At 39.6% G+C, this 27,307-nt stretch overlaps 2 protein-coding genes across 3 annotated transcripts in view; one reads left to right on the top strand and one right to left on the bottom strand.

The window, feature by feature from the left end:
- Positions 1–519: 519 nt before the first annotated feature.
- cusr (Copper-only SOD repeat protein) lies at positions 520–13,942 on the bottom strand. Its single transcript, XM_034239334.1, has 10 exons — positions 13,635–13,942; positions 9,771–11,853; positions 9,164–9,263; positions 7,350–7,427; positions 6,928–7,029; positions 5,411–5,543; positions 5,188–5,302; positions 4,432–4,568; positions 1,547–1,627; positions 520–983 (listed from the first exon to the last, which is right to left on the bottom strand). Exons 1-10 carry the CDS (start codon positions 13,672–13,674, stop codon positions 895–897), a joined length of 2,958 nt encoding a protein of 985 aa, XP_034095225.1. The 5' UTR covers positions 13,675–13,942; the 3' UTR covers positions 520–894.
- Positions 13,943–17,408: 3,466 nt separating this feature from the next.
- Positions 17,409–27,307, top strand: part of add3a (adducin 3 (gamma) a) — a 113,900-nt gene continuing 104,001 nt past the window's right edge. For both annotated transcript variants that reach the window (XM_034239082.1, XM_034239081.1), the window contains exon 1: positions 17,409–17,630. The gene's annotated coding sequence lies outside the window, so the exon portion shown is untranslated. The remainder of the gene's footprint in view (positions 17,631–27,307) is intronic.

The raw sequence follows: 27,307 nt of genomic DNA, 5'->3' as shown, positions 1-27,307 counted from the left end.
TTGCTTTTTGACTTCCTTGTTTCTATCCTTGTTGTCTCTTGGTAGCCTACTTGTAGCATATATAATTATTGTGTCTATTATACCCAAGCTAAATACAACGATATTGCCTACCTGCTATTCCCTGCATTAACAGAGCTTCATGTCTCTTATTATGATAACTCAATTTGTCAATTCAAATCATACATAATGTATACAGTGTAGATGTTGTGTATTTGGCCGATAAAGGTGATTCTGAACAGTTTTGTTATTTAATTGACTAATCTAATGACCATTTCAGTGTTGTCAATGTTGGTTTAAGGCTCATAGGCTACTCTTTGGTAAGTTAAAAGATCTCTGTTATGTCTTTTTGTATTTTTTCTTTAAATTAATTTGTAGTACCCCACATTCCCCTCAGTTGCAAATGTTAAGAAATAATAAGTTTTCAATAGATAGATTTGCATGCCCTGCTTATGCTTAGTGTGCTCACACATTTATTCATCTCCTAGGTTGATGGGTCTAAACAAAGAAAAACAACTCATAGAAACATTATTGCATTTTATTTACAATTTTCCAAATATATACACAATATTTTTTACATGAATATATGGATAATGCATAATTGAAGAAGAAAAAAGTCTGGATATCTGAAAATGTACCGCATTACCTTCCCCGATAAAGAATGAGAGCTATTTGTTGCGTACACAATTATGTTTCAGGGCTACACTGAACAGTTGGGGAAGTTGCCTTAAATGATTGCTAGAAAAAGTAAGAAGTAGGTATTATTTGCTTGTTAATAAAGCAGATGCCCATAGTACCATTTGGTGGGCTACATTTCATAAACATATTCACAGTTTTACAAATGTGGATCCATGTGGCCGTGCTGATGATACATGTTGTGGCAATTTCTCTGAGCTTTTAATAGACTGTAGAGGACATCAGGAAGGTGGCAGCCAACATCAAACCCAGGAGAAAACTTCCTGGCATCGACAGCGGACCTGCACTCCCTGAGGGCATCAAATCAGAGGTGCGAACAAGGATGTATTCATTAATCGTTGTGGTTATTATAATCTTCAAAGGAGTGGAACTCAGTGGAAGGAGCAGATTACTCAGAGCCTAATCTACGTAACAAATAATTAAATCAATATTTGTTTGAGGTGATATTGATATCTTGAGACAAATGTGTTATTTTCGTACATAATAATGGCAGCCCACTGCTCCTAACACTAGGATGGGTCAAATGCAGAGAAACTGTTTTGTTACTAGTACCTGTACTATGTAATGACAATAAAAGTAAAAAAAAAGAATAATTATATGTAATATGTCAACAAAAAAAAGGAATCATCTTGAACCTGATTTATACAAATGTTCATTTTTCCAGAAAGGATTGCAAATGTGCAAATATTTAAACATAACATTTCTTAAAACTAGGGCAAGTTTCATGGTGTAAAATTCAACACAGGACTTCTAAATGTAGGTCTCCCTTAAATAAAAAACAAATTCACACTGTGAGTTCATTGTGTGCCTATAGTCTATTTATAGCTATAATTACAGTATGGAGCTTACTTACTTGTGCATGAGTCAGACTCTTTGAACATGCCCATCTTCTCGCTGGTTTTGACAGATTTCAGAAGTTCTGCGCTGACATCTCCTTAAATTAGAGACAACATGGCAATGCTTAATTACACACAGACATTATAATTACGTTAGTGTGAGGCAGTTATGGACTTGCTTTTCCTTCACTAAGTCAGATAATAATACATCTAAAATGCTGCAGTGCATTTCGAATGTTTCAGAAATAACAAATTACATAGCAAGTTTGTAAGAAGGTTTGATCGTTTTGCACATACTTTTTTGCTTCAGACAGGGATAAAGTGCTGTTAATTTTATTTATTTGTTATCCTACCAAGCAAAAAAACATGATCTTTTCCACACATTCTCATCTGCATGCTGTCTGAAAACGTTCCGTTGTGCATCTCTCTGCTGTTTTGAACTCCACAATAGTAAACTCTTCACCTGGTGGGAGACTTGTGAGGGCATAAATGCGTGTCCTGTGCTATACTGTGTGAAACCCCCGTACAGACTCTTCTCTGTTCCCCCCTGAGACAGAGGAAGGGACAAAAATGAGACACACAGACACGCAACTCCAGCGTCAGGTTACTGAGCAATCTTTCAGGTTTTCTGAAGATTTTTCAATGCCCGTAATTGTTCATTGTCCTGATGACCACAGCCTGGGCACACAGCTTGCCCCACATTGGTCCTACAAGTCTGAAGCAGTGTTTACAGGCTTACATGCTGCACACAGTCTGAAAGATTGAGATTATACCAAACACACAAGGAGCTTTGTGTGTTTGTGAATGCAGTCCTGGCTCAAAGGTGCCAAACCTTCTTTGCTAAATCAGCTCCTATGCTATTTTGTTTGTCATTTTCCCAAGTCCTCTTTTGAGTTTTGTTTATTGCTTCAATAATTATAATGGCATTTTGAGAACAAAAAAGAATGAGGTGCCAAGTTTCACGGAAATGAGTAATATTCTATTTCATCATCGTCTTCTAGAGAAACAATAGTTTTGATCTCATGTTATGTCTTTGGAAGCGAGCTGATACCTACCCGACACATTTTGCTGCTTGGCCACTTGCCACTTTCTTTTTCACTGTGTCTTATATAATGTCATGAAAACAATAAGATCAGGGTGTGGGTTAAAAGATTAAGGACCTAATGTCATGTGACAAAACGTGTTACTTAGAAAAATGAATTTCTTTTTAGCATTAATGTCTCCTGCATGGTTTATTTGGACAACAACAGTCAGCATCAATAACCCTGCTCATTAAAATGTCCTAACCCCAGGACATTTCTTGGAGAGGTGAGATGAGGCAATAGTCATCACTTCACCAAAGTTTTGTAACCTACTACTTAAAATTATTGTTGCAGAAGTGTATTGGATCATATTAGAGTCCACCAAACTAACTTATTACAGTTTCTCGATTGCTAACACACAAAAATTCTACATAAAGCACAATTATTTTAACAACACTCAAAGAGCAAAACATCGGCTCAAATCTCCAAAACTTTAAACACGTTTTTAGCTTTTCACACAATTTGCAAATCAACATGGCACTTTGTGCAAACCACTGCACACGTTTCTCCACGTGAGACACAGGAATCTGACATAAAGTCACGTGTTAGCTGGTTTAAAACACTGATATTCAAAATGCCTCACACATGGACCAATGATCAAGAAACACGTTCCACCTGACCAAACACCTGGTAGCATAATTGTTGGCTCATCAATCAGGATGTTAACACTATAAAAAGACCACAGGTGAGTACTTTCTTACAGCAACAATGGAAGCCAACATGGAAGCAAGAGGAAGAGGAAGAGGAGAGGAAGAGGAGAGGAGGAGGAAGAGTACTCTCTAATGAAATGAAATGTTATCAACCATGGTGTGACGATGAGAGAGGCTGGACAGAGGGTTCAGCCTAATCTAAGCCGATGTACTGTTGCCTCTGTAATCCAGACACTTAGACTTGAAAACAGGTTAGTTACCAGTTTGTAGCTCTGCATAACTCATGATATATCAGTGCTTATATCTGTTGTGTGAAACGTATTTACTTCATTACTGTAATTGAATTGTTGGCATGTTGCATACTATAACTGCACACACATCCTGCACATTGTACTGTGGTAAACTTACTTTAATGCAACACAGACACTGACCAACCACTATGTCTTTGTTGTTTATCTGAAGGACTGAGAAACAAAGAGGTGGAAGGCCAAGGATTTCAATGAGGCAGGAAGCAGCAGTTACATAGTAGCTATGTGCTGAGATGCATGTGGCACAATGTTATTTTTGAATCAAATGTGATTTCTTTCAACAACTCAATTGTATTTCTTCCTTTACTGTATTTATGTATAAGCAAGCAATCTTTCTCTGCAGAACCCTCTACATACAGAGCATAGCCCATAACAGATTAACATGCTTTAGATTATGCTCAGCAGTGTGTAGTTGGGTGGTCAAACAATCTAGTATTATGAATGAAGTGTGTTATATTTGGTGCTAAAGTTTGCATTTGGTAAGTGTTTATGTAGTTTTGAGTGCAGTTCTTCACTTAGCAGGAGAAATGAGGTGTTTTGCACTTTGGGTGTGTGGCTCTGTGAATTGTGTTTAGTGTTCTGAGAAACTGAGCAATTTAAAAAAAAAAAAGTGTGTTAGCAATCGAGAAAAACTGTAAAGCTATGGTGTCTGTTAAGTATTTGAATGGTCAATGGCTAAAGTATTGATTTTGAATAGATTTTCCGTGTAAAAACGAGGAAGAGTATCAAATATTCCTTCACTCGCTTCCTCAAATCATCTTTACTCATGTTTCTGTTTTTTGTGAAAGCTAATAATTCTCTTATCTTGTAAAATGAGTTGTAAAATACTGTTGTGTATAAAGTGGAAGGGTTTCTGCCTTACCGGACACCATGTAGTTGACTTGGCTGCACTTTCCCTCAGCTGAAGATGGGTTAGAAGAAGCTGAAGAACTGGGCAGGATGGTGACTCTCGCTGTCTCCAACTGCAGGACAGCTGCCACCCTGCTACGGAAGTCATATCTAGGCAAAAATGAATTAGATATTGAGTTTGTAGTAAAAAATAAATCGGATAATAAACAATAGATACTAGCTAATAAACAATTTCCAGTGCATTTTATAAATGTTGTTTATTTCAGATGCATAATGTCCTTATATCATATTTGATCAGCCTCGCTTTTAAAAAAATGCGACGTTTTGTGAAATGCTGTGGTGTTTTGTGAAATGCTGTGGTGTTTTCTGAAATGCTGTGGCGTTTTGTGAAATGCTGCGGTATCTTGCACTTCAGGGCCACCGTACTAAATAGATTAACAAATGCATAGAACAGTTATCGTCCAAAGTAGGCAAGAAAATGGTACTTGTTCTGTACCTAATAATATTGTTCTTCACCTAAAGGTATACACTGCAAAAGTGAATAAAATAAGATGTAAATGAGAAGAAATGAAAATTATTTTACTCCATGTAGGCTACTGTGCGAATTGCTCTTGTTTAAATTGCTCAGCAGGTATTTACAACACTTGTGTAGAATTTGTTCCCTGATCACCCAACCCTGTTTGTTCTCTCCGGCACGCTTGCCAAGAGATTAAAGATACAAATCCAGAGAAAGGTTGATAACCATCAGTGCAGTTTTTATTTCACTCACCTGCTGAATTGAGTCACTGTGGGAAAGATCTGCTCTGCTGAAGGGGATTCTGGGAGGATGTCTGCACATGCCATGATACTGTTTCCGTCCTTCAGCACTACAGATCTGTAGACCACTGCAAACACAGTTAAACATGAACTTTAACAACAACGTTTTTTAGAAATCTTCAATTCTAGCTCCTGCTAAATACACTGTTGGTGGTAAAACTGCGTCACTTTGGCACCTGTGTCGTCTCCAGAGAGCTGGATGATGCTGTCAGTGAACAGCTGTCCCTCACTCAGGATGACCTGGCCTTGTCTCGCTGACACCTCTCCCACCACACAGCTCAGAGGGTTCAAAAGGGAACAGCTGGAGCTCTGAAGGGGGAATAGAAAATGGGAAGTAAATTACATGTTAACCACAAGAGCACAATGTTCATGTTTTATTGTTAGAGAAAGAAACCCACAAGAAACAACCTTCTTCTCTGCACTGGTGGACATCTTTGTCTCATTGTTCATAGTTAAGGACTTACAACTAATGCTCAATTAAAGCAAATACAAATGCTTTTGTAACTTCTTCATGCTTTAACTTCTAAAAGACACATTTGCAGTGGAAATGTTCAAATCTCATATATCCTTATGGCTCTTTGGAAAAAAATATCCAATTCAAAAAGGCCTGCTCAAGAAGTTATATCTACTGTCATTTAAAGACTAATGGGACAAATCCAGAAATATTCTTCCATGCCATTACCAGACACTAAGTTTGACTCCTTGTTTTTCGTGCTGTAATATACTACCTCATGATCATTCAATAAAAAATGATGACGGAATTTGATGAATGGTGTCTTCTTTAAGTCAGTAATGTTATCCAAATTTTTTTGTATCTTTGAAGAGGTGATATGGAGGAGTTTCTAGAGTAAATCGAGGACAAAGCTTTGTTCAAGATAATCAGAGCAAAATCTGCAGATTAAATGCTTGAAATACCAACATATCAGCTAACAGCTCTGCAATCAATCACTTCATAAAGTTTGAAAATGATAGGTGCTGACCAGAGCTGGGTGTACAAAGTAACGCGTTACTTTAATAATTCAGTAATCACACTACAGTTACTAATATTGCCCCGACACGCGTTACTTCGTTACTTACTAAAATCAGTCATAATCAAATTGACAGACTAGAGGGGTTTCCGCCGCAGGTTTATATGTACGTAATCTGCGCGATTTGCGCGTCCACATCTCCACGTGCAGTGCTGCATAAACATGGCTGAGTCAGCGATAACTTTCGAGGGGTGGAGGTATGCCCATTATTTTGAGTTCGTCCGAAGAATAGACAGGAATGTGACGGTGAGGTGCAAACTGTGTCCAGGCCAGAAGCTGTTATCCACTGCTGGAAACACCACTCAAACCTCAACAACACCTGCAAAGAACACATGCTAAGGTGAAGCTACCGCACACGCTATTTGTTGTTTGTTTATATCACGCAGTCTGTTCTTCTTATCTGTCTTCCGGTTGTTGCCTGTTTTGAATGACAAATACACACTACCGCCGCCTGCTGGTAAGGAGAGTTATTGCCACTCACGCATGCGCAGTTCGTACGTGCTCGGCGAGTAAAGTAACGAGTAAAGTAACGAGTAAAGTAACAAGTTACTTTATGTAGCGAGTAACGAAGTAGTGTAATATATTACTTTGTTTTTAAAGTAATATGTAATATGTAATATATTACATTTTTTTAGTAACGACCCCATCTCTGGTGCTGACCTCACCTTGGATGTCATGTTGAATGGATTGAACGAGTCTCCCGTACTTTGACACTGTCTGGTGTTGCCGGCTCGGTTGCTTGAGATGAAAAGGTCGACCACATTCGTCTGCAAGGAAGGGGGGTCAAATACAACAAGTGAGTGTGTGTTCCTATTGTTTTTTTACCGTACTGTCTATATATCCCATAAATACAGTGAAAAACATACAATAACAGCAATTGTCACATGGTTCAGAGACATATATTTATTATATCTTTCTAATCCCGGTGCTTTCAATACAAGGAAATGTACTTACTGGAAAATAATGAATACCTTTAATTTCTGCATTTCAAAATGTATCAAACCTCATTGTAACTAATGCACAGGCCTTTTAGATTTACAGTGTGCCCCCTTAATGTCCAAGTGAAGATGCATGCCTCTGTACTCACATTTGGTATTTCCGATGACTGAAGGTTCACCTCCAGCTTTATATCACTGCTACTCCCATCAGGAAACACCTGCTGGCGCTGAGAGACGGGAAAATCGACATGTCCAATATTAACAGACAATTAGAGAGACTGAATTGTGCACGGTCATACTATCATAGCAAATAGTCCAACCAGAACTGGGTGCTTGTTTTACTGAAATATAAGGGCAGACACAAGTGTGAATTCATTATTGAGACTCTCTGTTATCTGCCTGAGTAAATCTTGCAGATGACAATGTTTATTCCCCAGAGTATCCCTTATAATAAAGCATTTAGGAGACAAAAGCTCTTAGACATAGTGCAGCACTCAGCATGGAGCCTCTGGAGGGCCGCTGACAGAGACAGCTGTTTTCTTGGAGAGCTTCCTTGTTCAGGGCGTCTGTATGTTTCACAACCCATTGCATTTCTCTCTGTAGTTCTATGCTAAGCTAATAATCTCGTCTCTTCTTCCCATGTCTCCTTGTTGCAACCACGTGCATAATGAATTCATGGTCTGTCCAGGGAAGCAGAACATACTCTGTCATGTTTTTGTGGCAGCTTGGCTCTTAATGAGTTAGAGAGAAAAGCCTTGCATGTGCTCTGTGGCTATCAGAGGAATAACAATGGATTCTGAATCTTAGAATGTGCATTTAGACAAATCACAACTTATTTTATGGAGATGGGCTGGTTGATTATTACTGGAACTCATTACACAGTTTTTTTTAAAGAATATTAACTTTATTAATTGAGGAAAGACTTTCACCATCCTTATCACAATGTACATTTAATCTGTTTGTCATCTTGCAATACACTTATTTATCTAAATAGTTATCACCGCAATAAACAATAATTAAATTAATCTTACTGAACAATATTTAATTTTAGATTCTGTTCTTGTATATATAATATATTCACATGTATATAGACTTCTTGCACTATGTTTTATTTGTATTTTTACATTTGATTATTTAACTATGTTGCATCAGTGGAGGAGCTCGGGTCATAAGATTTTCATTGCCATTTCTACACTAGCTTATGTGCATATGACATTAAAACCTTTGAATCTTCAAAATGTACTGTTACAAATAAATACAGTGTTTCTTATCCTAATTATACAAGGTGATGTATTTTATTCTTTCTCTCATATTTATTTTTAAAATAACAACCTTGTTTTTTCCCACGTGTATCAAATATGTTTTGACATTTTGCACTTTGGCTAAGTTTAGCAACCTGAACTTGGGCAACAAATAATCAGGTAACTATTGTAAAGATTACTTAAATAACTGTGGTTGGAGCAACCCACACATAAATGCAATCTCTGAAAAGACATATGGGAAATAAGAAAGGCTGTCTTTCATAAACGGGAACTCTACCTCAAAGTTGGTTTTGGGGCCATGGTGAGTACAATTACAAATGTGAGAAAGTTGTATAAAGCTGTCAGTTTGGTCAGGCTTTGTCATCTCCCCTAATGTCTACCTAAACTTGCCACTCAAAGATCATTAGCCAAACTGTCAGTCATGTTGCATTGTGGGTAATGTAAGAGATAGCCTTTGATAAGAAAGAATAATGTGTTCATTAAAAGAAACGACATTTCAAAATGTGATGTTTGTATAACTGGGAGATAAAGTAAAGTGTACTTAGTATTTACAGTATAGGAAATGTATTTATACTTAGTGTGTATTTGACAAAGAAAAGATAGATAGGCTGATTACTTTTTGTAAATTAAACTTCATATGACAGTATTTGGCATTTAGTAAAAAAATATTTGTCTTGCAAAAGGATGTTGTTGGTTCTTACGAGTTTGACTGTCCCATCCACTGAACCACTGAAAACAGCCTTAGCAATGATCCATTGTCCATCTGTATCTCTGTCAGCTGAGATGTCAGCACACCGCATTCTGTCCAGAAAACAAACACATGCAAAGTATAACACAATATGAGAAACCACATCCAAATCTTGCTGTGTATTTTGAGAATGTTCTGTTGAGTCAATCTCAATGAATAAGGGGGATTATGTTTTATAATACAAAACATGAGGAGGATATGACTCAATGTCTATGACATCCTACACCTGTAATTGGCCTCAATAGACTGTCCAAGTCTGACACTGTGCCAGAGGGCCACTCAGGGTGGTAGAGCTGCAAAACCACAGATGACTACTGCAATTTCGCAGCTGCTAGAATTGTTCCTGTTTTCTGTTTGCTGTATTTGTATCTAAATACACATGGAAGGAAATGAGTCAGTGGCTACAGTAGTTATAGTGGCCTCTTCTTCAGATACAGGAACCTGCTCTAATCCTCCTATGTGAATTATTTTCGCATTTGCTTTTCTCTTACATCTTAATCTTCTGTTGATTTCTTTCTCTCTAAAAAGCACAAGCACATGAAATGCATACAGGTTCTTACCTTGATCCGTTCGAGTAGTGAATCAAGAGTGACCTTCCGTCTATGCTGTAGGGACCAGTTAATGGCAGGTCAGGGTCATTGTACACAGCCTGAACCTCGTTGAGGCCATGTAGAGTCCTAAATTTCCCGCGAAAGTCCCCAAGCTCATATTGGTCCACTGTGCCAGTTCCAGGTGGGGGGCTGTTTGATATGTTCCAGGCTAACGGGTTGTAGTGACCCAGGATGTTTGCTTCGGAGCAGGGTGAGGCACTGCCAGGTTTGACGGGCAGTATGTGAACATGGTAGCCCCCAGCCACAGAGTTCAGGTTAATCAGGGTGACATTTACAGTCGTTGGGCCTTGTGGGACAGCCTGGGAGAATCGGACCTGTCCGCCGGGGGTCTGGGAGCCAAACCAACTTCCTAAACTAGCTTTGGGGACTCGCACTTTTGTGACATTGGCACAGGCAATCCTTGGGCCACCTTTTTCTTCTTGATGGATGACCACAGAGCGACCAATAATGCCTGTCTCGGACAACCAAGAAGTGACATCAGTGAAAAAGTGTTTTGCTTCCACTACGCCCACTTTGGTACCGAGGTTGAGGGTGCTGTGTTTGCTGGAGAGGTCTCCCACCTCGCAGGACAGAGGCCTGGAAGGGCCACAGTGGAGGCCATAGCTGCTCTCTCCTACATTAGAGTTGAAGGGGTTCCAGTGTCCTCCTGTTGTGCTGCATCGTCTACTATCGTCATCTCTCTCTGAGCTGATGGGGTACATGTGAACATGCCAGTTGTGGTTTTTGGTTGGTGTTGTTGAGGGATTTCCATATGACAGATCTATGAAGATGGAAACGTCAGACAGAGGGTTGTTTGCAAGCTGGGCGAACCAGATCTCACCAACCACAGGGCTCTGAAATATGGCTCTGGCTACGATAACTTCACCGGGGTAGCCGATGCTGGCACAAACATACCTGGCACCATCTGGTTGGTGAATCACAACCGAGCGACCTATAATGCTGTTATCTCCAAACAGAGGGAGGCTGAAGTCTGTGAACATCATGTCCACCTCGTTTCTACCTTCAAGGGACAAATGCTTGGCGCTGAGATCACCAATTTCATACATGTCGTGAGTTGAACCTGGCCCATTGGGGTATGTTGGGTCGTTTGTGTTGACACCGAATGGATTCCAGTGGCCACCCACAGCAGCATTTGAACACCGGCTTGATGAAGGCGTCCTGACTGGCGGAAGAGGAAAATTATGGACGTGGAAAGGGCCGACTCTGCTCTGCAAGTTGGTCAGGTTCACCCTCAACTCGGTCACATCAAAAGGGGAAGCCTGACGGAACATAAAATATCCCTTGATGCCTCTCATGTTCATTACAGCGCTCACTTGTTTCTCCGGCAAAATATAAATCTGAGCACACATGTAAGTTGACCCCATGCGGATGAGAAGAAAGCGATTGTTGATGTTGAAGCTGGTCACGTCCAGACGGGATTTCTCAGGTGTTAAAGGGGTTCCGACTTTAACGACACCCATCATGATCAAAGCTGAGGGATCTAAGCTTCCAAGAAGAGCTTTACAGCTTGTGGCAGTGCTGGTTGATCCATAGAGAGTTACGTTGGTTTGAGTGGCATTGACTTGACCGGTGGTAACTAGGTCTGCAAGCACCCTGGGGTTGGCCAGTCTTTTGTTAACGCGCATGTAAACATTACCAGCGATTGTTCCTGTGAACCTGGCCTGATAGGTCGCGTCTGTTTGACTTTGACTTAAAACAGTACACACTTTAGTGCCGTTGCATGTCTGAAAAGTCAGCGAGAAGTCATCCAGGTTTGACATTTGTCCGAAGAGGAGGGACACGTTGATTGTGGGGTCTGAGGAAGGATCTGTTGTGAAGGTGAAAACGCTAGAGCCGATATTTGCTTCAGAACAGGGCTGAGCATAATGGCCATACATGACGGGGAACTGGCTGAGGGAAAAGTTAAGTGAACCACAGGATCCAGTGCCAGACACATTGACAGTGGCCATCTGGGAGGTGGAGTCAAAGTGCACCTGCCCTGTGACTCCTCCCATGTTCACAGGCGCCAGAAAGTGATCGCAGGAAAAGGAATCTGAAAAGGCAAGGCAAGTTTATTGATAGAGCACATTTCAACACAAGGCAATTCGAAGTACTTTACACAAATGTAAGAAACAGTCAAATGATTCAGATAAAGTGCAACAGCAACAGATTACTAAATGACATTTAAAAAAGTAATTAAAAAGCCAAGATAATTCAAATAAAACAAGGCAAGGCAAGGCAAGGCAAGGCAAGGCAAAGCAAGGCAAGGCAAGGCAAAGCAATTTATTTGTATAGCACAATTCATACAGTAATGCAATTCAAAGTGCTTTACAGGATCAAACAGAGCATTTGACAAGCTAAAAAAAAATGAAGGCTGGTAGAAAATACAAGAATACAAGTTACAGTACAGTTTAAGATAGTTATAGTTATTTTTATTTAATTGAAAAGAGCAGCAAAAAGTCGTCAGCCTTGAATTAAAAATACTGAAAGTTAAAATGAATGGATGAACAATTGGGGGAGATGATAGTATTTTGGGTTCCGACACTTGTTAATGAACAACTACCATCAATGAACAAAACAGATATTAGATGATCCTGCAAAACCCTAAATCTACGTTTTGGAATTTTGTTATCAATGATTAAATATTGGTCCTATAGTGCATGTAGTACATTAGACTTCTAAAATGGTTTAGTTAAAGCCTGGGAATGATTCTCATCATCGATGAAGACTTTCAACATTTCCAAAAAATCCCTTCAGACATGTTTCAAGACACATATCCTCATACCTAAATGAGAAAATAAGTAATTACCTTTGAACCCTGAAATAAATATACGACATCAGAGAATGTCAGCAATGGACCCACATTGTGAAAAGGTATGAATGCATGTATTCCTGAATCAAGGCAATATTATAACCTGTTTACTTGTATTTAAGCATTGAGGTCTATTTTCTTCGATGTCATTGTTTTACACGGCGGCAGGGTTTTCAGACAATTAGAATTACATAATTTACTATTCCTAAAAAATCTTCCCCTTTTATTTATTAAATGGGATATGATGCAGGTCTACTGAGCATGCACACTTTGCATGATTGGCTAAAATTGAACAATTATGTTATCAGGCAAGATACTACAGTATTAGTTTACTGTTTGAAACATGATCCTGTAAAATCATAAAATTACTTAAATCATGTTGCCTTGGTGTTGACTTGATAGCCACCAAATAGTGGAAATATTGTCAGGTAGCATGCAAATGTTAGTTTCCATTCTCAGTTCATTGTTTTATATATAGCAGCCACTTTCATTTCTTTATTTCTTCTGCCTGTATGCCCTTTGAAATTAGGCTTAATAGCGGAAATGCTACTTTCACAATTTGACTGTAGTCTAGGTCTAAAATTATTGTCATTATCCCTATTTGGATTACCCTTTGAATTATACTACAATAAATTAAAATGACAATATATTGTAGGTATTCAGTGGAGTGCAAATCAAACCATTTGACTCCTATCTGATATGAGGTATTGGCCTTTCACTGATATGTTACCCTTATACTCTACATCAACAACAGGTTAAGCATTAAGTTTAATATTTGGTCAGCGGGTAACTGAGATTCTCAAAGTTTTATTGTGGAACAGCATCCACAAACAATATCTACCAGAGCAAAAACACAGAGCAGTGAATGACCATCTGTTGGCAGAAAACCTGCACTCTTTCCCTTCATGCCACTAGTTATAAACCCCCTGTAATAAACATACAACTGTTGGAAACATAAATCATTCATGAGGTCTATGAGGCAATTGCAAAGGTCAAAGTTTGGAAAAACTATACTCACTCACCAAGTAAAGCAAGCAGCAGGGCAGACGTCAGTAGGCACATGTTAGCAGATGTGATGAAAACACAGCAAAAAAAAGCTATTTAGGATTAAAGATTTTATTTTTAACAAAACTTCCCTTAAGTCATGCAAATCTGCCTTACAGGTGTTGACAAGAAGAAAAAAACAGCTCAGCTACAACTAAACAAGTTCCATGACAGCTGCGTGATGGAGTGTTTGTGTCCAAGTGCGCCCTCCAAGAACGTGTCATGTGTAACTGGTTTTTTCAAAGTGTGCAGCCTCCGTAGTGCTGCTTTTCACCAGCAGTCTGTCTGTGTCAGCCTGTGATTGGTCAACAGGAAGACAAGTCTCATGTATGGAGGTAGGGGAGGGAGGAAGACTATTTGGCAACCTGGATGGGTGAAGTAGCCCGCAAAAGTGACCCAATCCTCTATGATTGGTAAGGCTTTATTCTTTGTAGAATAAGATTACACTTTAAGACTTAATACTGTACAGTATGCTAATTGCAGACATTTGTTTCTAAAAACAGAAACACACTGATGACAATGAACAGCACCAATCTAGTCCAAGGAATACAACCAATATATCAAAAATATGTAATACAAATGAATAAATACAAATAAAAAATACTAAAATAAATATACTGGCTTACAAAATAGAACAGTAGCAGATGAATACAAATTCAAATTATAGATTCAAATTAATGTAATTGCAGGTGTTCAACATGTATTTAGCCTTTTGTAAATACTTGAGCTATTTAAGCAAAATAAAGTGAATGGTTTGTATATGTATATATCGCTGCTTTGTGGGGGAAAAAAGGTCAAGTTTATATTCTCACAGTTTTGTGTTTTTCCATCAGGTTGATCCACTCTTTCCTTTCCCTTTGTACCACCTTGGTTCCTCTTTCTTCTGCCAGAATGTGCTTCAGCTGTCCTTGTGACAGGGTTGAGGGGAAGAAAAAGAGGAGAGAAAATAGTAACTTGTTCTAAGAATAGCCCCCCATCATTGTGGGCTATTTGGGGATGGCCACACAGCTATTTACACACATTGGAGGACATGTGAAGTGGGTCAGATCCTTCATTTGGCCTTTTCTTGGGTCACTGATTGCAGCAGGAGATGGAATTGTGATAATGTAAACACAGGCTTACTATTTGCACACAAACAGGCAGTTCTCATATGACTGTGGCAAATGGAAACAGAGCAATACAGTTTAAAGTTTAATCGACCCAGTACCTTCAGCTGTAATTTAGTTTTAGTAAAATGTTAAATATTTCCTTCCAAAATGAAATGGTTTAGCATGTGTAGATAGTTTCCATATGTCCTGCACACACAGGACAAATGTGCCCTTTATTCAGAGTCACAAGGAAGAAGAGCAGCAAAACTCTCCAAACACGTGGCCTTGTTGACCTTAATTGAGGTTAGTTAATAGTTAAGTTACACCCATGATCACGTATGCTATCAAGGACATTTGGTTTTAACGTTCACATTTCGCCAGAACTTGACAGATGACAAGAGATATAATCCTCAGATTCACCAATGTTTTCTGATTCTTATCTTACTGCATTTCCGGTTTAAAAGAAAGGCTGGCCTAAATATCTTTCTAAAAGTAACATACCTTTTGTTTGCAATAATGGATTTACATAAAGCTTAAATGGAAATAAATATTCCAAAAAAAAAATTCTGCTATTAATGTTACTTTTTAAAAAACATTTTTAAGAAATGAATTAAATTCAGATATGATTTCCCAAAAGATTTCCAACAGATGTGACATTTGAATATGATGGAATATTTATAGTAATTATTTGGATTGTCCTTGCAACTTGCAAAGGCACATTCGTGTGAAACAATTAATAGATTTTTAGAAAATGTTTTGTATATTTAATATGTTAGGTAATCTGTGTATTTATGGTTGTTTACAGCAGTTTCAACCACAAATGAAATATGCTTCAATCCTGTTTATTCCATAACCATTTGATGTGAAAGTTTAATTTAAATATTGCTAAAAAGCCTATATCACATTTGCTCCTAAAATACAATGATGCACTTAGTATACTGTATGTTACTGTCAAGAAATATATCAATCGATGTGATGCTGGTGTCCCTTTGATAGACTAAGGACATAGAAACATGTTTTATTTGTCAGACTAATACTTTAACTGTAATAGTTTCACCTTCTTTCCCAGTGTCAAACACAAAAACTCAAATTGTGTGTACGGTTGTCTACAAGATCCATACGTGCTTGATCACGATATTAGATACTATAGATTAGCTATAAGAGAAAATACTAGTGTACAATAAAAAAATAGTAATTACAGTATTGTTTTCTTCTCTTAGAGCCGTTTTTTTAAAGGGACACTGGCTAATATTTCAAACTAAGACTCACATTACACACAAGAACCACAATATTACCATGATGAAAACCATTGAACACATGCAAAAAGATGGCACAGAGAATGTTTTGTATCTAGCCTACTTGTTTAAAGTTAGGGTTGCTCATGGCTCATCTACAGGCTGTACACCAGCAGCCTTCGGGCCACTAGATGGTAGCAGAGAATCATATTTGTTACGAGTTATAGTTTATATTTACTTGGACGCTGTTGTCTGAACCTAAAATGATTAATTTGTTGCATAAAAAAAGCATAATATCCTTTACATAAAAAATACATACCCAAAAGACAACCACACTTGTATAGACCTAAAAGCAGATAAGGACACACACTTCACAGTAAGCTTTAACCATGATATAGCACGAATGACAGAGATTCAGTGATTTCTGATTTAATTACATTTCGCTTTTGTGAATAATATACATCCAAGTGGAGAACACACTTACTATACATTTGCTTAAAGCCTGTGCTGGGAAACGTTTCCCCTGCTAGGTCTGCTCAACTCTTCTGTCTTGAATTGGGACCATACATTGGGACAAACATAAATAATACACTTCAAACACAGCCCGCCTGAATAACGTGTGCTGCGTTTCAAGCAAGGGATTCGCGAAAAAGTGCCTCTCCCGTTACGGTGAATCAGGTTCACGCTTCCTGCCATATAGTGAGCTAGCGTTTCCGGTTTTGCCTGCATTAGATCTACACGGTATGTGTTGCTGCCATGGTTGCTGCCGGCAGGGCTGCAGGGATCAGGTTTACTCCGGCCCATTCCCAAACCGCCCCCTACACCCTACCCCTACACCCTACCCCTACGTTTGCGCGTTCACGCCATATTGAGGGCTGTTCCAAAGCAACGAGTGTGGAGGGGGAGTGGGCTATCAAGCCCTCAAACAGCGAGTCTGCAGCGGTGCTGACTTGAGACCGGTCTCTACCTGACCGGAGTCACGCTGTGTGTGTCCGTCAGGAAACACGCTGTTTACAAGTAGTTCCAGCAAACATCCACTGATAAATTGCGATGTTAACAACCTCATGATAACCTCATATGTTTTTTATTTAGGATCATACCTGTGTTTAGTCTAGAAAAAGGTAAATGTGTGAATTTTATTATAAAGTTGTGTATATTTACAGACCGTTGCAAAAACTAAGAAGCTTATAAACATCAGGTTTAAAACTAAAAGAGCTTTGAAACACAATGAAAGATGTTTGGAGTTTTATTTGAGTTATTCATTTAAACTTTTTGTCTAAGAGATGCTGATTTGAAACCGTTGTTACATACAGTTACGGCATTTCCTGTTTCTGCCGGAGAGAGGGGACGCCGTCCCAATGCTTGCTGCTGTATTTACTCCCTCCATCTGACAGGAGGGAGCCTCGTTGAGCTGCGAGTGTGGCTACAGACGGAGTTCACTCCATCACGGAGGGGTAGGGTCGAGGGGGTGGTTTCGGATTGGGCCTCCATCACGTTGCTGTGCGTCAGTGAAAGTGCTCGACACGACGTGCTTGAACGGAACCATTGAATTCAAAACGGTGAAACAGACAGAGCCAGCCAGATTAGGTCCGACACTTTCTGCAGGTCCACTGTCAGCTGCTAACCCGGTACCTGGAGACCGTCACAGAAGGTATGTGCAGGATTTGAGTTATATTTGGGCATTTTCATAACGTTTGAATTGCACGGCATGCGTTATTGTGGTTGTTGGGCATGCGATGCCTGCTCGACATGCCCAACACTTTAACACTTGGATATCCAAACAGCTGCAATATTGTTTACTTTGAGCTCCAAGTCATACATAAGATAACCTACTGTGTGTGATATTCTAGTAGGACTTACTGTAAAGCTTCATTAGTTCTGTAGATGTCTTTAATGCAGCTACTTTACATTTTAGAAGGGGCATGTATGATTTGGAGAGAAACAAATCTCTTTCAAATATTCTCAGGTGGTTCTCTCTTTCTGACAGGAGGTCAAAGGTCAGGTTCAGTTACAGTGCAGAACTTCCTGCAGCTGATAAGGATACACTCAAAGTGTGAAACTTCTTCAACAAGTAATGCACTTATTTAAATAATGAATTATATTGTAGTTTTTTTTAGAATACTTCTCTTTTTGTTTACACTTTTTCCATTTTAATGTCTCTTTCCTAGTTCATATTATACACTTTGAAAAATCTACCAATACTGATTATGTTTCTTATATTTCAATGAGATTTATAGTGATAAAATAAGAGTCTTTTTTGTTGTTGCTATTATCCCGCTGATCTTCCATTTCTATTTTTCTGGCAGATTTCTGTCTGTAGGCAATATACTTTGCTACTACCACTACAAGACGCCAAAGTGAAACATCTTCAAGCATCACATTGAGATCAGGTCGACTCAAAGGAAAACTGTACTGTAATCATCGTGAGGTGTCAGTTTAAACATTGGTTAAATGACTGTATCTTCAGTTTAATTCACACAGTTACAGATCAGGTTGTAGTTATATTTTAATGGGAAAAACTATCCATAGGTTGTTCATCCATCAATTATTAGGCCCAGGCAGGTACAAATGTTGGCATTCACACAGCACCGTTTACATTTAGTTTATGTAATTGGTCTATCTGAGTCTGGTTGCACATGGTGTTAACAAAAACAGTACGAAAGGGATAATTTTACTTGAATTAAAATATCTTCCTTCTGCATCTAAGCTTTTGCTAAGTTAGATAGCTTGCTTTCCCTAACGCCCGTCCACACAGCAGCGTTAAAAAAATCTTGAAAATCTTGGAGGTGGGCGTGTCTGAAAGCTTGGGGATATTTTGCGAGCAACGCGACCAACAACCAATCGCATGAATCTCCCGCCCCCGACATACAAAGCAATAGCAATGTTAAAACGAAGTAAACTGGATATAAAATCCCCAAACAGGCGAAAACCTACTAGTTTCACCCACTGTCTCTGCCACCTCCCTCCATGCCTGGTTCCTCTGGTTTGTATCCCGGTAAGTTATTAGCGACTGGTCATAATGAACCGGGTGATTTGCTACCGCAATAACTAATTACTCCTCCATTTTCAGGAATATAGAAAAGGAACTGCGGTCTGGCTCTCCCAGCTTGCACGCCGTTTGATTGGCTAGCACTTGTACTGTCAGATTTGCATAAACTGGATTTGATTGGCTGACGCTTCCACCTCAGCTTCAAAAGTTGAACATTGCTCAACTTTTGAATCCTGAAAATCCTGGAAATCTTCGCTTTGCTTCCCCACAATGCAGTTCGGCGAAAAGCGAGGCAAAGTGACGTCACCCCATGCAAAGTCAATGGGCAGAAGCGTTGGAAGATTTTTTTTAACGCTGCTGTGTGGACGGGCCGTCAGAAAACATCCTTGTTAAAGGGCCTCCAGTTGGATTACTCTGTGTGTGCAGCTCCTTCTATCTTCTCCCTTCCTAGCATTTTCCCGCCTTTTCACCATTTGTTCCATCTTCTTTCATAACACCCTTGCCATGCCCCCAAGGTTCTGCAGATCAAAAATCAGCCCCCCACAGTGTACCATCTCTCCCTCTTAAATTCACATGTAATCCGCGAGCACCTCCTCAGCACCTCAGCCTCTTAGATATTTCTCAGCCTGTAATGACTCTCTGAGGATATATCCATACCAAAGCCTGGCCATCTGAACTTCAAAAGGTCCCAGACAAATATGATTATTGTCTCCAAAAGGCTGCACTCAAACACGCAAACTACATTCTTCATTTTTGTTTCCTTTTTTTCTCTCCTGTAATTGAGTTCCTCTGAAAAGCTGCGAATGTTCACCATATGGACATGAAATCTCAAATGGTATTCCCCTTATTCTCTGATTTACTCGGATAGAGGGGGCCCCCCTATCCAGTTGAGCCCTGAGCCTGTTTTTCAGGCCTCAGGCTCGAAAATGACATTCCCAGAACAATTGACTATAACTTCACTTCTAAAAGGGGTAAATTAATAATCTTTTTTCTCAAAGCAATGATACACCTGTGAGTTTGATGTAGAAAAGTCAGAATCAATATCGAACTTTTTATTTTAAAGTAAATTCAGATTGAACATAGTAAAGATTTTTAAATGATAGTGTCCGTCCAAAAAACAACAACATTACTTATAGTGAAAACCACCCTTGAATGATGGGATAGTAGACTAAAAGCTTTAGGAATTCAAACTACAACATATAATAAGTACCCTGTATCAAGATTGATGCAAAACAAGTGAGATTTGACCTTTTTAGTGAGATTTAGAAAAAAAAACCTTGGTCGATTTTGATGATTGACACCTCTTTTTAACCGTTGGAGCCAATAGAATCGAGGGGAAGTTCCTAAAATCCATATAAACATTACCCATTGGTGAATGAGTGATGCGTAGTCAGAATGCCCAAAACCGGAAGCTGTCATACACTCTCGTAACAGCTAATATGAAATCTCCGTTATTGACATAAATATGAAGATGGATTATCAGTAATCATTTCAAAGTGACACAGACACATTGGATGAACCTATGGATTAACGTTCAGCAGCGTTTTTATCGTTTTAATGAACACAACTTTTGATCAGAACAACAGCATAGGTAAGAATTTCTCCCGTTTTTGCTCCGTAATGCTACGTGGTGTGATGTCTGATTTTGCTTCCCATGTTGCGAGTTCTGATCGCTCAGTGATGATACTTATATGTAGAGTATATGGAACCACAGCTTGCTAATCGATATCTTGTTTGTGCAGATTTGATAAGTAATAAGGGTATTTTACCTTGAGTTCTGTGCTAATTGCGTTAGCATTTTTTTCCGCTCAGGGCTAATTCAGAGCCGTTGTTATTACCCTTTTGTTTCGTTTTGCTAAACATGGTTAATATTGTCTGAAAGCTGAGTTTCTTCCCGTTAAGTGAGTAAGACACATTCATAGTTTATTAAATGTGAAGAAGCCCTCAGACGCTGTTTCTTGCAAGATGTTGCGCTTTGTCCCCGCCCGCGGGGCCGTGGGGCTTAAAGGTGACATGTCATGCTTTTCCGGTTATTACCCGTCCCCTTGTGTGTTATGAAGGTTTTTATGCATGTAAATGGTGTGCAGAGTCAAAACCCTCAAAGTACACCATGTAGCGAGTAAACTCTAAAACAGAAAATACCTCCCCAAAACGCCTCGTTGGAGATACGTCACTGTCCATTTGATTCTTCAGGGTACATCATGATGTCATGTCGTCCTCGGAACGAAATGGACCAATCCGTGGAGCCGTTACGTTACGTCCGCGGAGCCGTTACGTTAAGCCCCCGCTGATTGGTCCAAATTGACCAATCCACGGACTTCCTCACACACTCAGTGCAGGCAGCTCTGCTGATTTCTCCTCCCTGGCTGCAGGCTGATAACAGACAGTTGGGATCGTGGCAAAATGCTCTCTGCAGAGGCAGACCCATTCTCACAGCGTTTATCAACCTTTTTCTTACTCAATATCAAGCCACACTTATTGTTTTTACTTCGGCTGTGACTTTGTGTGTGCTCAGGATGAGTTTGGCTGTGTTTCGCTGTGTATCGCTAAACAAGGAAATCACACCTCCACGGAGCTCAGCGCGATTCACAACGTCCCGACTGGTCCCGACCAATCGGAGCACACTGGGCTCACAGGGAGGGGGGGGGCAAGAGCTGCAACGAGCCGTTTAGTGGAGAGAGTGAATACTGCTAAATACACATACTTTACAGAGATGCTGTATGCGAAACCAATGTGAGTTTGGAAAATTGCACAGTATAAATCTATTCTAGTAGACCTCAACAATGGAATTATGATCAGTGGAAATGGCCATGACATGGGACCTTTAAGTCAGATATTTAACCCTGAGCAAATGGCAGAATAGATAGAAAATGCAAACATTCTCCATATTTATTTTTCCCTCCACCTACGCACATCCTCTTTGATGTGAACTACATTTTCCTGTCTGTTTTAAAAGGTCCTCATGAATTATACAGTTGCCTAAGACTAAGGAGCTGAGACCAGGAGGACAGTCTTAGTTTAGTAAAAAAGAGGCGAATAACCTCCTTCTGAAGCTTGAAATCCATCTAAATAGTAAATATACCAGTCTGTATATCGATCCCTGCCTTTTTTTAATTGATTGATAATAGCTTCAAACTGCACAGCTTTGTGCAGATTAGTCCCACTATTTTGTAGAAATGAATATAAGCAAAGCACCATCCTCTAGATTTCTTGGCTTCTTTTAAAGGTCTCCTATCATGCAAAATGCACTTTTATACATAAATATGTGTCCCCGCTCCCCGGTGTGCCTGGGACTCACAAAGTGTCAGAAAATAAAACCCTCTCTCTTTTCCTCCGTACCCACATCTCTAAAAGCAGGGGTTCAACGGAGCTGATCCAGATTTGCTTCCGATATGACACAAAATCGAACATGCGCAACATGTTTTGGATGTAATCTTTATTTACATTAGCAAGCATCGCTAACACTAAGAGCTAACGCTGTACTGGAGAGAGTATAAAGCATGGATGTATAATAAGAAAGCAGTGGTTTGAAACATCCATGAAGCTGTCTCCAAATAATGCACCAGCCAGCAACAATTTAGTATTGTCCACATCCATAATATTCTTTTAACAGGCCTGTGTTGTTGATCTTTACCGTGCTTGCAGAATAACATTTACACAGGACCGAGCGGAGGTAAATGTGTTGTTTCAACACATCTGCAGCAGCCTGAGCTGCTTTCTTTTGTTTATTTTCTCTGCTCTAATGAATGGTTTTATAATAACTCGAGGCAGCTCAGCTAATCTTAAGATCCATGCCGAGACACAGGAAGTACAGTGTCCATTGTGCTGGGGGAAAGGACAGACAGTCTTATAGATTATTAACGGGGTGGCAGTGACCGGGTGAGTGGGTGCAGTCTGCAGGGACTAATGAGGCCTCATAGCAAGGTTTGATTGCTTGGGAATGTTTTATTTTTCTTCAGAAAACAGAAACTGCAGAGTGAGGAGGGAGCAAATGTTTGGTGAATGTCGTTTTTTTTGGGGTTCCTTGAGGGACAGCAGTTATGTTGAAAAATATAAGATGCATATATTGCCCCTTCTTCTGCTGTTATTTGGTCTTTGGACGGACTGCTACTTCAATTGGTAGAGTCGTTTTCTTAACTGCGTAGCACCCCAAAGAAAAAGCCAGAAAGAATGTGCATGTTGCTGTGCCTGAAGCCATTTAAAACGCACACTGCCTGGTAAATTTGAACCTGTCCAGAGGATAGAAATGACTTCATCATTACCTCACCCTGCTCTGCTAGAGGACTTATCAAAAACATGTGGCTCCACTCTCCCTCTGCCCTGCACATTGATTGGGTCTTGGACGCCAATGTTTTTCCTTTTGTTAGAGAGGACGTGTGTGTTTGCGCACAAGCAGGCTTCATTTTATTATCTTGGATTAGCTTGTCTCTCTCTGGGCTTTGACTTCATCTGTCCTTCATTTGGCTTGCTAGAGCATGCAGTTCTGGGTTGGGTCAGAGGGACCGAGCCCCGCTAAATTGGACGGAATTATAAGCCCTGTCTGAGCATTTCAGCCTGTATGTACGTGTCTGTTACGCCCAATGAAACCAGATGAAAAACATAATGAGGATATCATTTGATTGACAATATAATTACACAGCCATACTTTACAGTCCTTCAAAGGTAGAATTTAACATTAATGTGCATTTGTTTATTTGCTTTTTCTACCAAGAGTTACATGTAAACAAATGTAATTGATCACAATGTCATCCCTGTACAGTAAATATCCACCTTTTAAATGGTGTTACCTTTGGACAGATCAAGTTAAAGGTCGTAGCTAACAAGCTAGACAGCTAACAAAGCTAATGAGCTAGGAAAGCTTCCTTAATTTTGACTCTCTGACTGTCCATTAAAGGTCAACACTATCAAAATAGCAAGGTCAAAGGCAGAACTTTGCAAGTCACAGTTTAAGAACATTTGAATGAAGTTCAGACTCACTTCCCCACCCATGAGAAATTCCAAGAGAATTTTAAAAGGTATATAATAATATATTATGAAATATTTATGAACTATTATGAAAAAACACCAAACAAAGATTAATTTGTGTTGCTTTATGTAGACACATATGGTTGCTGTTTACCTGTTGGATGCTTGTTTTTTAAGTTGGAACTATATGAGTTGTGGTTGGGGTACTGATGCTTTCTTGATATGGGCGACCTTGATAAAGTTGCAACAAGCTGTTCTGCATCTTTAATGTTTTAAAAAAAAATCGCTCTGAAGAAGTCAGGCGAATATGAAGAGTCTCTTGTTTCGTACTGTTGTGCGTCCACAGTCAGGGTGCTGTTTGATGTGATGCATGTGTGGGCTGACTGTTTAGATTCCGCAGTTGTTTGGTTGCTAGAGCCAGACGTCCCAGCGGGGTGGGGTTAGAATAACTTTATTATACTCTTGTGGGTTGTTGAATTACTGAAAGCATCCGGCCTGACGTGAAGCACAGCTGACTTTTGTCCGGCTTGAGAAAGTGTGGACGTCCACATGCGCATCCATATGTCATCGGTTGATAATATTTGTGTTTACAAAGGCCTTTCTGTCTGTGTGTGTGTTTTTGTGTGTGTGTGAGGGGGCAGTCCCTGGCAGAGTGTCAGACCCGGTCAGCAGTGGGTCTTCCCATCGCAGCGAGAAGCTGTTTGCATAGATATTAAGAGTGGAGTAACCATGGTGACGGGGTCAGCCTTTGACCAGGGCAGAGGGAGAGGTGCCAAGTTTTTGGCCAAATGAGCTTTTTAAAAAGACAGCAGCTTTTTTGATCCCCGCGGTCGTCACCCTATTAAAGTTTCTCTCTGTGGTTCAAACCTTTGAGATCAAGAACATATAAAGCTGACAGTGGTGCTTCAACTTCACCACATTATCAGGCTTTAATCATATGGAGAGTTCATGAACAATGACACCTATATATTTGTATTTGATGTCATTATCCAGTCTTTAAGTTTATCAGCTGAAAATGTCTAAATACCAACGATCTGTTCTTTTTAACAACAGACTACAACAATCTAATTATTCTACCCGTGTATTGTTAGATACATAAAGTATTTCTCATTCAATCATCAGTCTTAATTGGCAAATGTACTGTTGATGACTAATGAAATGCTGCCATTGTGATCAGTGAATGGCACTAGCTTGGTATGCTGTTTTTCCCAGGCTGCTAGTCAGAGTATGCAGCCACTGCTTTGGGAGAGAGAGAGAGAGAGAGGGAGGGGGGAGGGGGGGAGGGGGCACATCCCCTGTTGCCTGAGGGCATGAATTAATATGGAGATTAGATTAGAATTCTTCCAGGTCACTTAATCTACTCAATTAACTGACTGTCATTTTGCATATTTACTGGCAGAGGGAAATGTACTATAATTCACACGTGTGTGTGTGTGTGTGTGTGTGTGTGTGTGTGTGTGTGTGTGTGTGTGTGTGTGTGTGTGTGTGTGTGTGTGTGTGTGTGTGTGTGCGTGTGTGTGTGTGTGTGTGTGTGTGTGTGTGTGTGTGTGTGTGTGTGTGTGTGTGTGTGTGTGTGTGTGTGTGTGTGTGTGTGTGTGTGTGTGTGTGTGTGTGTGTGTGTGTGTGTGTGTGTGTGTGTGTGTGTGTGTGTGTGTGTGTGTGTGTGTGTGTGTTGTGTGTGTGTGTGGCCACGGGAAAACCTTTGTGGATGCCTTCATTATAAGTGCTGCTCCCCTCACTGTGTGGGGATCTGGAAAATGCGCTTTCTGAGTTTCATAAAAGCTCATATTGCATGTGTACAATATCTAAATCCATGGGGCTACCTGGTCTTTTCTTCTCCTCTCTCCATTGAGACATGTTTCTCTGCTGTTTTTATTACCCTGCTATAAAAGTCCCACTGAGCAACATAACTCTTTCATACGTACACTCACATAAAAGCTCGCTCCGTTTCAGCCCTGAATCCTGCAGTGAAATTCAGCGACGGTGTGCTTTGTTCATTCTGAGTGACTTTCACTGAGCATGTTGTAATCATTGTGTAGAAAGATATATGTAACACAGTAACTGGCATTTGTGTAATAAATCACACTGGTTTGGCATCTGTGATAACTGTCTTTGAATTCTTAGCATGGGCACAGCATGTTGATGTCAGTACTGTGCTGGTGAAAAGCATTCTGGGTGATAAATAAAATGCGGTAGTACTGGTTGCACTTTGTTGGTTGGATGAGCTAATGTTGAAACTTCTGAATACGATAGCGCTTTATGTCACCTTTTAACCGGTTTATTGAATGTGGATGCTTGTGTGATGTGTGGCAGATAAGGGGCTGATTGATGTGTTACCCAGATGCTATATCAGGTTAAACCTCAAGACAGTAAATGTAACTATAATTATTGTTTATGCATCAGTATTAATTATATATTTTCTTTCTAATGTTGGCTCATTTGGACATAACCAGTTAAGGTAATGTTGAACATATTGATAAATGTCAATGGTTGTTGTACAGTAGCTACTGTCAATTAATAGGCATCTGCTATAAATTGCAGCATTAAAGGTGGGGTAGGTAAGTTTGAGAAACCGGCTCGAGATACACTTTTTGTTATATTCCATGGAATGCTCTTAACATCCCGATAGCAATGAATATCTGAAGTGCTTTGACAAAAAATCCATAAAAAACGTCATCTGTGGAAGCCGTAGTACTGTAAAAAGCACGACCAATCATTTTAGCCGGCCCGGCTAAAATAACTGGATGGCCTACCTGCCTGTCAGCCTTCCATCTGTGCACAAACTTATCTCGTGCCCTCATTGGTCATGTGCGCGTTCGTGTGTGTTGGAGGAGGGGCTCTGTAAGGAAGTGGCAGATTTTTTCAAATTCTAGTGCACTCGAGCTGGTTTCTCCAAAATTACCTACCCCACCTTTAATAGTACATTTAGTTTGGTAAAAACATTCATGATTTTACTGATAATTTTCCACTTTTTTGACAGAGTTTGTGGATTAACTGGAAAGAAGGGTGGCAACAAGTGATTATTTTCAATATTAAATGTCTCTGAGGCTTTTTCCTGGATCAGCCATAGTCTATGACATTGGTAAACAGTGGAAAATGACCAACACAATACACTAAAGCACAAGGTGTAAATATATACCCATAATGATGCATCAAGTGAGACCAAAAAAAGCATCACATTCTTACATTTAAAAGACTGAAACAATCAAATCTTGGTCATTTTAATCTTTAAAGTACTTATTACTAGTAATTATTGTACGTCTACATTCATGTAAGCCTGTTCATATTCAATTACAGTGATCCATTGAATATTACAATTGATTCCATTAAATACAAATACGCTCTGTGCTTGTGTGTGTGCAAATATGAACTCC

The sequence above is a fragment of the Gymnodraco acuticeps genome, unplaced genomic scaffold (genome assembly GCF_902827175.1).
Source record: "Gymnodraco acuticeps unplaced genomic scaffold, fGymAcu1.1, whole genome shotgun sequence".
Classification (NCBI taxonomy): Eukaryota; Metazoa; Chordata; class Actinopteri; order Perciformes; family Bathydraconidae; genus Gymnodraco; species Gymnodraco acuticeps.
This window is presented reverse-complemented; position numbering and strand designations above follow the sequence as displayed.